The 14,510-nt window shown below is 40.7% G+C and overlaps 1 protein-coding gene across 4 annotated transcripts in view; it reads left to right on the top strand.

The window, feature by feature from the left end:
* Positions 1-1,433: 1,433 nt before the first annotated feature.
* Positions 1,434-14,510, top strand: part of SLC27A6 (solute carrier family 27 member 6) — a 46,681-nt gene continuing 33,604 nt past the window's right edge. Inside the window, exons 1-2 of one of the 4 annotated variants that reach the window (XM_036410438.2) lie at positions 1,434-2,235; positions 13,206-13,409. In XM_036410438.2, the coding sequence (XP_036266331.1) occupies positions 1,755-2,235; positions 13,206-13,409 (685 nt within the window). In that variant the 5' untranslated portion in view covers positions 1,434-1,754. The remainder of the gene's footprint in view (positions 2,236-13,205; positions 13,410-14,510) is intronic. The other 3 variants (XM_036410437.2, XM_036410436.2, XM_036410435.2) reach the window with 3 other exon arrangements.

The raw sequence follows: 14,510 nt of genomic DNA on the forward strand, positions 1-14,510 counted from the left end.
CCACAAGAGAGGCCTCGGAGTGGAAAGGAGAGAACTTCCAATACGCTTTTCAAGCTGCAACTGACTTTCCCAGTTGTGAACTACTTGATGCTATCGCTTCTCTTTTAACTGAAAGATCTTTCTGAATTGCCAATTTAGAAATTATTTTCTTCATCTACACAAAAGGGTTTGAAGAGCGTCTTGCGGGCTCTTCACCATGACTGCAAGTAATCACTTTCAGACATCTGTCTTTGGAGTTACCAGCTCTTTATTAGAAAATCTGAGGTTAGCTAGAACCCAGTTGCAAAGCATAAGACAGAAGCAGAAGCCGATAATGTGAGACAGCGCTTCATCATTTCAACACGTGCAATTAATCTTAAAAGCAGAGAGCTGGGGTGAGTGTCTGCAAGGTAAACAGAGTAGATAAATGCCTCTGACTTGAGTCTTCGGTAAAATTTCATCATTTACAGGATTTTGCTATTATTCTTTGCAATTACCTGTTCCCTCTCCACCTCCTTCTGCCCCTTTTAGAATCCTTAGTTTGAAGTCTGATAATTTTTTTAATGGTCTAACTTTAAACTGTTATCTTATTTTTAAGGACAGAGAATATTCGGTGTTTTATACTATTTTTTTAAAAAAAATATGGATGTCCATATGGACTGAAGCTACCACATCAATCAATGTTTTTTGGAATTTTTGTGAAAAGCACTGTCTAGGCACTCTAAGCATTGAATTCCAAAATAAATGTCAACACCAACCTATTAATATGTTTTCAGAAATAAGTTTTGTAGAACAAACCAACTCTGTGGTGGTTTATGAACAAAGAATTCAAATATTCCTTGACCGATTGCTCCATTCATATCTCTCTGTCCCTCCCTCCCTCCCTATCTCTCTCTCGTTTTGTTTTCTGCGATTGTCTCCCAGCAGCCTGGTTCTCCTGGATCCTTTGTCACGTCCTCTGGCATCCCGGCCCTCCCCTCCACGGGACTGTCCTGTTCTCTGCCAGCCCGGAGGCCAGGAGGAGCTGGGGCTGGCCCGGGGCCCGGAGGCGGGAGGCAGGCGGAACACCCCCGCGGCGCCCCGGGCAGAGATAAACCAGCCCCCGAGGTTCCCGGGAGCCCAGGCGCCTCCTTCCAGCGGCGACGCGGACTGCGGGGCAGGTCGCCCAGACCCGGCGCGTCGGAGGGGAGTTGGGAGCGCAGCCGAGCCGGGGCCCACGGGCCTTGGGGTCGCACGCGGGACGGTGGCGCGGTCCCGAAACCTTCCTCCACGGACCCCGTGGTGTCTGGACAGAAGCCTCTGATCTCTCAGCTGTCGCCACCCCAGTTTCTCCAGGTTCCAAGTCGCAGTCGCTGGAAGAACTACTCCGAGGAAGAGGAGAGCATTGGCTCCCTGACTCCCTCCGGCCGCGGCGGGGCCGGTGCAGGCTCAGCCCCGGGGCAGGGGCTGCCCGGTGCGGGGGCGCCGCGGGCTGCCTGCCGGGCTGGGCTCGCAGACTCCGAGGCCCCTGGCGGCTGCCGGCGTTCCCTTCGCCTGAACCCAGCGCTCCCTACCCAGCCACCAGGTGTCTGTCTCAAGCCTCCCTCCTGGGATCCCCTCTGTGCAAGCTTCTCTTTGCAAACTTCTAACTCTGTTTCCGAAGCTCCCCTCCCCGCCCCCGGCCCCCAGAGGCTGGAAAGCAGGGCAGGTGCCCGTCCTGGGCGCTGAGCCCGGCCTGCAAGGGAAGGCCACTGTCAGGGCTGGGATCAGAGCGGCCTGCTGGCCCCGTGGCCCCCATGCTCCTGCCATGGGTATCAGGACTAGGGGCGGGCATAGTCTTCCTGCACTTCCTGCAGAAACTGCTGCTCCCTTACTTCTGGCAGGACCTGTGGTTCCTGCTGAAGGTGATCCGCTGCGGGATTCGGATAGAGCGGTACCGGCGGCAAGGGGAGCTGGTCACGGTCCTGGACACCTTCCTGAGCCACGCCAGGAGGCAGCCCCGGAAACCCTTCATCGTGTTTGAGGGAGACACCTACACCTACGAGGACGTGGACAAGAGGAGCAGCAGAGTGGCCCACGTCTTCCTGAACCATTCCCCGCTGGCAAAGGGGGACACCGTGGCTCTGCTGATGAGCAATGAGCCCGACTTCGTGCACGTGTGGTTTGGCCTGGCCAAGCTGGGCTGCGTGGTGGCCTTCCTCAACACCAACATCCGCTCCCACTCCCTCCTGCACTGCGTCCGCAGCTGCCAGCCTCGGGCCCTGGTGGTGGGCGCAGGTAGAGTATGGGGTGTCCTCCGCTGCAGATTGTCAGCCCCTTCCACCCTGACTCCAGCCATCCTTCTCCCCCACCCCCCACCTTTTTTTTGTTTTGTTTTGTTGTTGTTAGAACAGTGCACAGCTAATACTTTGGGTGTGTGATGAAGTTTGCAGGTTACAAAAGAATTTTACAATTCTACCGCTGGGGGTTTAATACCCTCCTCTCCCACTTACGTACTCTGTTGTAGATTAGTAAATATTGCAGGACAATTTCAAAACACTTCTGAAATCTCTGCTTCTGTTTTGAATAGAGGGCAGTTTTACTGCTATTTAGTATAGATTGATTGAGTGCAAAAGCACAGAGACTTAGAACTCAGTCAGTTCTAGATTTGATCAGATCTGAAAAAAAGTTTTTGATGAGTAGGAAAGATATCTTGATTTCATTGTGGAATACCTACCTGCCTCTAATAGTAACATTGTCAAGGTTGACTATTCGCAGAACAAATATTTTTCATCTGAGGTGCATGAATTCCTATCTTCATGTCTACTCTTATTTTGCACTGCCTGCAAGCTAGGATTTGCCTAGCAAGGTTGGGCACCCACCTGCCAGCCAGTGGGCGGGTTCTTGGCAGACTCTAAGGCCTCTTTCTCTCTTCCCCTACTCCCATCTGTATGTCATTTTTCTTTTTCTTTTTTAGAAAAATAGCAAACACAGTTGTTTCATTGACTTTATTGAGGTGACGTTGGTTAGTAAAATTATATAGATTTCAGGTGTACAAATCTATAATATTGTATTATGTGTTCACCACCCCAAATCAAGTTTCCTCCCATCACCATTTATTTCTCCACTCCTTTATGCTCTTCCACCTCCCCACCTCTTTTCCCCTCTGTTAATAATCATACTGTTATCTGTGACTGTGAGTTTTTTGTTTGTTTATTTGTTTAACCCCTTAACTTTTTCATCTAGCCCTGAAACTTCTCTGTACTCTGACAGCTGTCAGTTTGTTCCTTATGAGTCTTTTTCTAATTGTTACTTTATTTTGTTCATTAGATTCCACATATGAGGGAAATCATATGAGACTTGTCTTTCTCTGGTTTATTCCACTTAGCTCATCATTTTCTCCAGATCCATCCATGCTGTCGCAAAGGTTTAGATTTCCTTCTTTTTAACAACCGAATTGTATTCCATTGTATAAATGTACCACAACTTGCTTGCTGGCTTGCTTTCAGTAAGTTCTAACCTTCTTTCCCCTCCCTTTGGATTCAGACTTTGGATATACCAGTAAGTGTTGACACTGATCTAAGAAGAAAAGTCTTGGTTGAATGCCTAGTTACTAAAGATGGGTTGCATGATAAAGTAAAATCAAACGATGAAAAATGATATTTGTCCTCTGAACTGTAGCAGTAAGTAGTAGAAATGAGTCACACAATTTTGACAACATGGTGAAGCAATGTTTACCACTTGTGCAGGGGCAAGTGATAATGGGAGTGCAGGAGGAAAAAGGAATCACAGTTCATCTCTGGATATACCCTGATGTATTCCACGTCCCATATCATGTGTCATTCTAATCTAGATTGCAGCTTCTGGGGCAAATCTAAACCTCAAATCATGCTAAAAATTGATAAATCCACAAATTCTCTTTAGAAACGCAAGACAGTATCTCTGAAAAGATTTCTGAAGCCATGATGTTAAGGCCAACCTGAGAAATATCTCAGCGTCTCCCGAGGGCCTTTTAACACGCATAGGCCTGGTTACCTCTCAGAGTAGAGTATTCAAGCTTTGCTGTTGACTGGGTTGTTGCTTAATTGGGACCAATTAACTTTTTCAGTTTTACTTGTGCCTGCTTTTCTTTTGCTTTCCAATAACTGATTTCATTTTTTAGATATCAAAGCCACTTCGGGATGCTGGAGTTTTAAGAAAGAACCCTTTAGTCAATGTGTTCAATAAGAAGATAGCTGGAGAAATCAACCTTAAATCTTACTAACAGTTCTTTTTAGCATTCCTTCAATATATATAAATTACAAGTTTTTCAAAGATGGGACAATTCTATTTTGATTAGTTGCAAAATATTTTTTTAAGACATAGCTTAGATTACAGTCACTTTCTGTATTTGAAGCTCTTACCCTAAAAATATTGTATTCTTGGCATCTTGAGTGTAATCAGTGAACAGTGTATACATATAGATTTTAGAATAAATTTCAGCAGTCTTAGATTATCATTGGATATTTCTGATTGAGATGAACAGTTAAGTAATTATATCTCCAGGGAGAGTAAGTATATGGAGGTAGACAAACCAATCTAGCGGTAAGCCAGAGATAAGCCAGACTTGGATTCCATTTATGGTCTGTCACTTCTTAGCTGTGTGACCAAAGGTAAGATTAGCTGCCCTGGCCCTGGTCAGATTGTCTCAGTGGACAGAGCGTTCACCTGTGGACTGAAAGGTCCCGGATTCGATTTCAATCAAGGGCGCATATCTGTGTTGGGGGCTCCATCCCCTGTAGAGGGCATGCAGAAGGCAGCCGATCAATGATTCTTTCTCATCATTGATGTTCCTATCTCTCCCTCCTTCTCCCTTCCTCTCTGAAATAAATAAAAATATTAAATTTAAAAAAAGATTACCTGCCCTGGGCTATTTGCTTAGTTGATGGTGATAATACTGTCTACTCCACAGTGTAATTCTGAAAAGTAAATGACATAGTTTTTGTAAAGTGGCTAGCTGAGTACCTGGTATGTACTAACTAGATCCTCAGTGAATTGAAGTAATTGCTGTTATTATTACGGAATCATCCAAGCTTTTGATAAGGGATCTCATTTGGATTTTGTTGCTACAACCTAATTTGGTGTTAGCTATCAGAAAGACTAGTAAGGAATTTGTTTGGACTAGGACCTTAAACACTTTACTTTGGCATGTCTTAGCACAGTTTTATTTTTTAGAAGTATTACAGAGCCAGTTTCAAAAAGGTTTTACGGACAGGCCAGGTAATGTTCATGATGATAGGTAAAGTTTAGTCATGGCAGGTGTCTAGTATCGATAATTCTGTCTCCAGGAACAGGCCAAAGGAAAAGCCTTGTTCAGTTACCAAATAGACAGCAGAGGGACAACTCATTAACAAAAATTATAAATAAAAAAGTTACTGAATGTATAAAAAAGTTCATATGTACCTCCAAGTTCTTTGTTAGGTCTTTCATTGATCCAGGCAATGAATATTTGTTGAGCCTCTGTTTGTGCTAAATTCTGAAAGTGTATTTACTTTTGCTGTTATTATCATTAACAAAATTATCAACTGTTGGCATTCACTCGAGGCTGATTCTGTGAAAGGCACTCCCAGTGATTCTGTGAGGCAGAGGCAGGAGTATATTTTGGAGATGGAGAGGGAAAGAAATTCACCTAGGTGACTAAGATGACACAACTTAGTATAATAAGTTTCAGAGCAAATACTCAAAACCTGTTCTCCAAAGTAAGATCTGCTATCTGTATAGTCCAGAGGTTTCCATGGCTGTCAATCCCTTTAGGATATAACTATGACAATTATATGCATTCCGTTTATGTAAAAATAGTAAAGCAAAAGTTGCAAATATTAAGACATCAGGTTTTCAATACACAGATAACTAGAAAACAATCAAATGTTTATAAAATTAGTATTTCTTTCTTTTTATAAAAGACTCAAAATTCTTGCAAAAAAAAGTTTTATATCTGTGAAGTTTGGTTTAGAAGATGTGTCAAGTAGCATTTCAAATTTCCCTGCAAATTTTAAATATTTATAGAAAATTAAATAGTCTTAGATTAAACCTACTCCTTTCTGCCAATATTTCAACTCTGGCTATTATTGCTAGTAATGCCCACTGCCAAAGTTGTCATCTATGTATATATTCTTTTTTCATTATTTAGAAGAAACAGGAAATGTTGCAATGCTTATATATCATTTGAAAAAGTATACAAAATTACATTCTTTGAGAGATATATATAAAATCTTTCATTTTAAAGCAGTTCATACATTTCAGTGTTTTCCCATATGTTATCTACGGGATTCTTACCGCAGCCCTATCCTCCCTTTAAAGGTGAGGAAGGCATAGTTACGGAGGACAAGTAATCTCCTCCAGCTCAGACCTCTGAGAGAGGCAGTGTGGGATGCAGCCCAGGCGTTCTGATGCTAAATCATAAAAGCTTGTTGGGTGCACGTTTATCCTCCTTTCTGCCCCCTTTTATTCCCTCATCTCCACCTTTTCCCTTCCTCTCCCCTCCCCTCACTACCGCCCTCACACTGTTCCTTTTCCTTCCCCCTCTCTCACCTTCCATCTCCCCATCTGCTTTCTTTCAGCACCTTGTACACCTCAGCTATACTATGATTCACAGCAAAGCAATGCAATGGTAAAATTTTATTAGCCAACTTACAAATAGATATGTGTGTGGCTTTGGGGAATTAGGCCAAGCACGGTAATGTAACCTCTTTGAGCTGAGAAAATTTGTTTTGTTCACTGATGCAGTCTCAGAATTTAGCCCAAAGGAGATGCTCAATAAATATTCATGGCCTGGATGAGTGAAAGACCTAACAAAAAACTTTGAGGTACATATGAGCATTCAGTAACATTTTTACTTACAAATTTTTGCCAATAAATTGTCCCTCTACTGTCTGTTTGGTAACTTATTTTGAGAATAGGTATATCAATGGAATTCTTTGTTGTGTTATTTTATATCAATGTTGCTAAGTGCTAAAAGTACAGTGTTTTAGACATACTAAGCATCCACAAGATTTCAGAAGTATTTACAGGTATATATGTATTTGTCTCTCCTTTGTCAATATTCCACATATTAAGTCATTATAATTATCTGTAACTAAGCAATTTGTTCATATTACCCTGAAGTTTTTTACTTTAGATTCAATAGTATTTTTTGTCTTCACATGTTTAGAAGGGTTTTGGATTTCTGTTCACAAGAAGTGAAAATCCTGTGTCAGCTCCATAAACTTAAAATAATGCACGAAGCCCTGCCCTTTAGTTTTTGTAAACTGTTGCATTCAGAATGTGCAGGACAAATGTTCCAGTTAACAATCGAGCCATTGTAATTCTCCAAATGACTTGTAACCATAAAGTCATCTGTTTTTAAAGACCAAGAGGATGAGTTAGAGGAAAAATAAAGAGCCTTTAAATTTTGTAGAGAGTAATATGTATTCAGATAGAGAAATGGCCTGTGTGAACTTTTATTTTTTTGTATCCAGGTACTATGATATCCTGACATAAATCTATTTTCATTTTCAGGGAATGTCTATACTTTTTCTTATACTTAGTAGAATGAATCATTGTTTGGCCTTTTTTTTTTATTTTATTTTAGATTCAGCTAGGTCAAGAATTACCGCCATTCCAAAAGAACACAACTGACTTTGATAGGAAGTCTAAGTGGTTCGTGATTCACAAGCTGGCAAAGGCCGTGTTCTAAGCATTGATGATGCACCATTTATTCTTTACTGACCATAGAGACACTTGACCAGTGTTCTTATTTGCAATTTCTGCTGGCCTTCTATTTGCTGTAAGGGCATGATGCTTGAGTACTGGCAGGAGCAAAAACAGTTTAAAGGGAGGCCTTGTTTCCTCAGACAAGCTGTAAGGCTAAATGGGAGAAATATACATCTTGGACTCAGACAAACATGGGTTTGAATCCTAACTCTGCCATTGACTGACTGCTAACAAATTGCTGATGATGGATGAATATCATTGGGTCTTGTGTGACTTAAATATAAAGGACACAACGGAGTGCCTGAACCATAGTATATATTCAGTAAGTGGCTATCATAATTATTTTTTAATTGAACAGTGGCAGAGAATGCATAGTGGCAGAGACTTTGCAAAGTCTTTGCTCCCGAGTCTCCTAGTAAAGGATTTGCTGTGGGCAGAAGGCTGTATGAAGGGAGATCCAGGCACCTGTCACATGACCCGAGTAAACTGTTTTTAAGCCAGTTCTGTCCTCCCTAGTAACAGTGTAGTCATATCTGCTTCCCAGCCCTCAGAGACCAGGGCTGGAATGCTCTCAGACACAGGTTAGGAGCTAGATGGTTATCTACCCTCTGGCCAAGAAGGTAGATATTGCCACTTGTGGCAAATAGCCCTGTTGGGGTCTTGAATCTTACAAAAATGTCATCTTGGAATTGCCTTTAAAAAAAAAAAAAAGATATAATTTATGTACTAATTAATTGAATTGTGCCTAGAGAGATTTTTTTATGGATTTCCTTTTCTAATTTTCACTACTTTGTCATTGAAAAATGGTAAACTAGGCACATTATGTCACTGTGCTCCCATTTGAGTAATAATTATTCATTAGCAATCAGTGTATTGTAAATAATATTAAATGAAGAGTTTTATTTTTTATTTTCTTGTACACTCTTGCCTGCCTGTCCCCCAAAAGATGTGGGAACAGCTGAGAGGAAAACACATAACCAAACCTACAGACTTACGTGCATGTATTCAGGGCGGTTAATAAAATTGTTTCAAGGAGCAGTGTGTAATCACAATGGAAAGATATGCTTCTGTGCACTTCCTGGGGTTCTGATGATTGTTAGTAAACTCATATTTGTAAAAATAGCTGACACGTTGTTTATGATTAAATGAGTTTCAGGCCTGATGTGAGGTATTTGTACCTGCATCACCATATGAACTACTCTTGCTTGCTTATGAGTCAGTTTTCTTAGAAACTGTAGCCTGCTCATGCATTCCACGAAAAACCTAAAGTGTTGCTCTGACTAATAGGATGGTAGTTATAAGTATGTGGTGAAATTGTGACTTCGCTGTGGATGCTGTGTGAATATCGCTTTGCAATAATGGAAAACTCAAGTTGACCATTTGTAATTGAGTATCGTATCAGTTTTATGAATGCATAAAGTTTTAAAGTTGAAACGTTTGGCAATGTGTTAAGAGCTACAATACCTTTAAAAATATTAGCTTGTTTTATGTAAAATAGGGTAATTTGAAGAGTTTTTAATACAGTATGAGTAACTCACTGATTTTAAAGCCTCATTAGTTTGAATAAGGTATATAATACTAATGTAGAACCAAGAAATTCATTTGTACAAAACGTGCTAGTGGATGGCAAGGAGAGGCCTGGCTTTGTGCTGCAACCCCACCTAACACAGTGCATTACAATGTGAGAACCAATGGAAGACCCTATTGCTTTGCAAAGAGAGACTGAACCTTCTCCTGCAATGCAGACTTTGCTAAAGATCTCAGCTATTTCATTTTCTTACGGTAGCTTACTTTCAAGACCGCATGTACAGTGAATCCTGGGAGCAGAGGTCAATTCTCTGATCAGATATCTACCAGTATGCAGCCCTGTGGTGTGTATGTAGCTGGGGCAATCCGCCAAAGCATGGAGGAGAGCACACATCATTCTTTCGAGGCACTTACAGTCCTAGAGATTCCAATGGCCGAACACTTCACTAAAGAGTAAATCTTCATAAAACACGGCCAAGTTTCCTTGAAGTATTTTTTAAAATGCCACTTCTTGTCAAGACCTAATATTCAGAACTTAATTTCCAAATAACACTGAAACTTTTCTTCTTCCTATAAAAGATTGACAGTGGTAAGTGAATAGTAATTCTTTTATCACCTACATAATATTTCACTTTTTTATTTCAATCTTCACTATTTTCACCCACATTTCCTACCACTATTGCAGGAATGCTTTTGTTAGATAAAATTCTACTTGAAAATTCTAAAAGGCTCAGGTAGGTCACTTTACTTTTAATGTCTGAGGGAAGTTAAAATTGTATGTCCTTGGATTCTTAGGAACCTACTCGCTTCCTTTTTCCTATAAAAGTCATCACTCTTTGTAAATGCTCACTGTTTCTTTAGACAATGATTCCAACAAAGATTTGGGGCCACAATTTAAATGAATCATAGTGTAACTCAATTTGCACTTATTTTGCCAGTGTATATAGACATGTCATTCAGAACATATAGAAGTGTATGCTGCTAATTTACAATTCCAGGTGAGAGATTTGAAATGAAGATAGTGAAATGAGTCTGTTCAGAGGCTTGTATTTACACAGGGCAAAGTGCCAGAGAGAGTGACTAAAACAACATTGAGTACTAAAAGTTAAAGGAAAATAGGAAGTCTAGATTACTTGCTTGTCTTGCTTTTTCATTTATTTGGGACTCGTTCTTCCCCCAACATTCCTTGTGATTTTTCACTTCTCTGTCTTAGCAGAGCAATCTGCATGTGGCAGCTTCCTGTGCATGCTCACTTGTACTGGATGCTTTCTCTGGACTCCCACAGTTTCTTCTGTGTGGGTTTGTTACAGATATAAACATTTAAAAATTTCAAGGCCTGCCCTGGCCAGTGTGTGTCTGTGGTCAGAGCCTCGACCCTGGAACCAAAGGGTCTCAGGTTGGACACCCAGTCAAGGGCACGTACCTGTGTGTCTAAAACACTGTGCTTTTGGGATGTCGTGCTTCTAGCACTTAGCAACATTGATAAAAAAAATAACAAAAAAAATTCCATTGATACATCTATTTTCAAAATCAGTTACCAAATACACAGTAGAGGGACAATTTATTGGCAAAAATTTGTATGTAAAAACGTTACTGAATGCCCCTATGTACCTCAAAGTTTTTTGTTAGGTCTTTCCCTCATCCAGGCCATGAATATTTATTGAGCATCTCCTTTGGGTTAAATTCTGAGACTGCATCAGTGAACAAAACAAATTTTCTCAGCTCAAAGAGGTTACATTACCGTGCTTGGCCTAATTCCCCAAAGCCACACACATATCTATTTGTAAGTTGGCTAATAAAATTTTACCATTGCATTGCTTTGCTGTGAATCATAGTATAGCTGAGGTGTACAAGGTGCTGAAAGAAAGCAGATGGGGAGATGGAAGGTGAGAGAGGGGGAAGGAAAAGGAACAGTGTGAGGGCGGTAGTGAGGGGAGGGGAGAGGAAGGGAAAAGGTGGAGATGAGGGAATAAGAAGGGGCAGAAAGGAGGACAAACGTGCACCCAACAAGCTTTTATGATTTAGCATCAGAACGCCTGGGCTGCATCCCACACTGCCTCTCTCAGAGGTCTGAGCTGGAGGAGATTACTTGCCCCCGTAACTATGCCTTCCTCACCTTTAAAGGGAGGATAGGGCTGCGGTAAGGATCCCATAGATAACATACGGGAAAACACTGAAATGTATGAACTGCTTTAAAATGAAAGAGATTATTATTATTGATATATATATGTATATATATCAAAGAATGTAATTACGTATACTTCTTTCAAATGATATACAAGCATTGCAACATTTCCTGTTTGTTCTAAATAACGAAAAAAGAACATATAGTGGGTCACATGCGAGAGGCTCCCAGTCCATGTGTTTTGTTTTTTTGTTTTCTCTCTCTCTCTTTCTCTTCTCCTCTCTCCCTTTCTTCTACTCTCTCTGAAAAGCAATGGGAAAAATATCCTCAGAAGACAAAAAAAAAAAATTTTTTTTCAAGTCCCACTGTGCCTACCACCTATGACATATCAAGTCCTTACTGTTTTCTGTGTTTCCCTCATTTTCTTGCAGATTTTATTTGTGAACTGCCTTCCCCTATTTTACATATTTCTGTTGCTGCCTCTTTAGGATCAATCTGGATTATAGATTTTGAGGAGGGAAATCATGAGTTTTTCACAAATGTCTTGTATTATAGTAGCACTAACCAGTGGCTGACAGATGGCTTTTTTATATAACTGGATAGTGATTCACATTTCCAGGAAAATGTTTAATGTTTAATGCAGGACCCTGATTCAGCTTCAAAGCAGAATATATCTTGTGATTATTTTTAAAGTTTTGTTAAAACATTGGGATAGCCCTCGCCAGATTGGCTCCGTTGATAGAGCATTAGCTTGCGGACTGAAGGGTCCCAGTACTGGTCTGATTCTGGTCAAGGGCATGTGCCTGGTTGTGGGCTTGATCCCCAGTGGGGGTGGGGGGGAGGGGTGGTGTGCAGGAGGCAGCCAATCAATGCTTCCCTCTCATCATTGATGTTTCTATCTCTCCCTCGTTCCACCTTCCTTTCTGAAATCAATAAAAATATATGTTTAAAAAAAACACATTGGAATAAATATAATTGCTTAGATGGGAAGATCCATATTTGCATGCACGTGAGCATTCTGACCAGGGCACATTTTATTGTACATCTCTAAATCCTCACTTCACTTTGGGCTCTGAAATGGTCTCTAACTTATAATGATCTTGTGATTCCTTAGCGATCAGGGCTTCTCCCAAGTATATTTCATTGTGGTTGAACTAAACAGTGACAGGCAGATGGCTTTTTGGAGCTGCTGAGTTGTATTTCAAGGACAATGTTTAATGCAGTGTCCTGAATTTATCATAGATTTAAAGCAGAGTTTAAAAGTAGTTTTACTTAAGCCCTGGCCGGTGTTGCTCAGTTGGTTGGAGTGTTGTCCTGTACACCAAAAGGTGGTGGGTTCAACTCCCCGTCAGGGCACATACCCAGGTTGTGGGTTCGATCCTTGGTCAGAGCTTGTGCAGACAGCAACTGATATCTCTCTCTCTCTCTCTCTCTCTCTCTCTCTCTCTCTCTCTCTCTCTCTCTCTCTCTCTCTCTCCCTTTCTCTAAAAAATCAATTAAAAATTAATAAAATCATCCAGTCAGTAAAAAAAATTGGGCTGGAGTCCAATCCAGGGTTGTCTAACCCCAAATCTTGTCCCCTTTCTAAATATATATACACATTTCATTGGGGGGAAAAACATAGTCTGGATAATGGCTTCTTCAAAATTGAATTTGAATTGGCCTATTTGTGTTGATTCAATTAAATGATGGCTAGATTTACCTTTCAGTTGATCCCATTGAAACAGAATAATAAAATGACTCTGATGTTACTTATCCAACATGAAAATGAAATTAGCATTGTGTTTACATTTTATTTCTATTCCAACATGCCCCCCAAAAAACCCAAGGTGGATGGTCTGAGCTTTCTGTTTTGTTTACCTATTCCTAATCCTCTGGTTTTTAGATCTGCTTGAAGCCGTAGAGGAAATCCTCCCCAGCCTCCCAGCAGACCTGCGTGTGTGGGCGGTGAGAGACTCTGTTCCGCGAGGCGTGGCGTCACTCACAGAAAAACTGAGGACGGCGTCTGACAAGCCGCTGCCACGCAGCCACCATGTTGCCTCGAACCTCAAGACGCCGTCTCTTTATATTTTCACCTCCGGAACAACAGGTGTGACTCATTTTTTTCTGAATACCCAAAGAGAAAGCAACAGTGTTGGGCGCATTTCTGCCATGAGCAATGGCGTTAACCTGAACCTGGTCTAAGGCACCACGTTCACTTTTGATAGCACCAAGGGCCCAGGACTGTCCCGAGACTCGACCAGCTTGTTTGGCAAGATCTTGGCTAGCTTCTTTGTTCCTTAGATCCCCGGTATACAAAATGGAGAGATTCGTTTAAATAGTTTCTAATCATCCTGCTGGATCAAAAAATCCCTTAGTCTACTTTAAAACCGTTTTTTGTATTCTTGTTTAAAATGTTAAATTCTTAAAAACAGTTCAGCTGTCGCTGCAATTTAAGCTCCCGTCCCTGGCTCTGCTGACTCTCCCAAGGTGACTGGAACATGTGACAAACAGGAAGTCTTGAAGGCATTGCAGGTTTGGGAGAAAATACAAAACAGAATCAAGTAACTAAACTCTCCCTTCTTTAGGTAAACAATAATAACGTGCACACACCAAAAATAATAATAATTGAACTGCTTAAGAATTCAAAAGATTTGTTACACTTAATTGATTCTTAGGAAAAACCGAATGGTATTTCAGAGGCTAAAGAAGCGTTTGTAGTTAGTTGAAAGATGACTGGGGCGTTTGAATGAAACATATTAAAAATATTCTGTTACTAATTTCTTGTGCATAGGTGGTATTGGAAGCAAAACTATGATTGCATAAGTTTATTTGTTTACTTTTTTCTTCTTTCCTTTCCCTTCCTTCTCTTTGTTCCTTCCTTTCTTTTCCTACATTTTATTTTATTTATTTTATTTTATCTCTACTTGGAACCTAACAATGATCTCTTTCAAGTTAGAGAGTAGACTATATTTTTACTTGTTTACAAGCTTTGATAAATGAACTGGAAAATGCTAGTATGTACCAACTGGTCAGGCATAAATCCAGTCTGACTTGGACTTTGAAAGAGACAATGAAATTCTAGAAATGATCAACTTTGAAAAATTCCTGCAGAAGATTATTAACTGGTTTATCTTTATGACCGTGTTCTTGTAAAAAAAAAAAAAAAAAAAATAGAAAGTGAGTCTGGCCTTCAAACAATCTTTTCCAC

This window comes from Pipistrellus kuhlii, unplaced genomic scaffold (genome assembly GCF_014108245.1).
Source record: "Pipistrellus kuhlii isolate mPipKuh1 unplaced genomic scaffold, mPipKuh1.p scaffold_m20_p_4, whole genome shotgun sequence".
In the NCBI taxonomy this organism is placed as follows: domain Eukaryota; kingdom Metazoa; phylum Chordata; class Mammalia; order Chiroptera; family Vespertilionidae; genus Pipistrellus; species Pipistrellus kuhlii.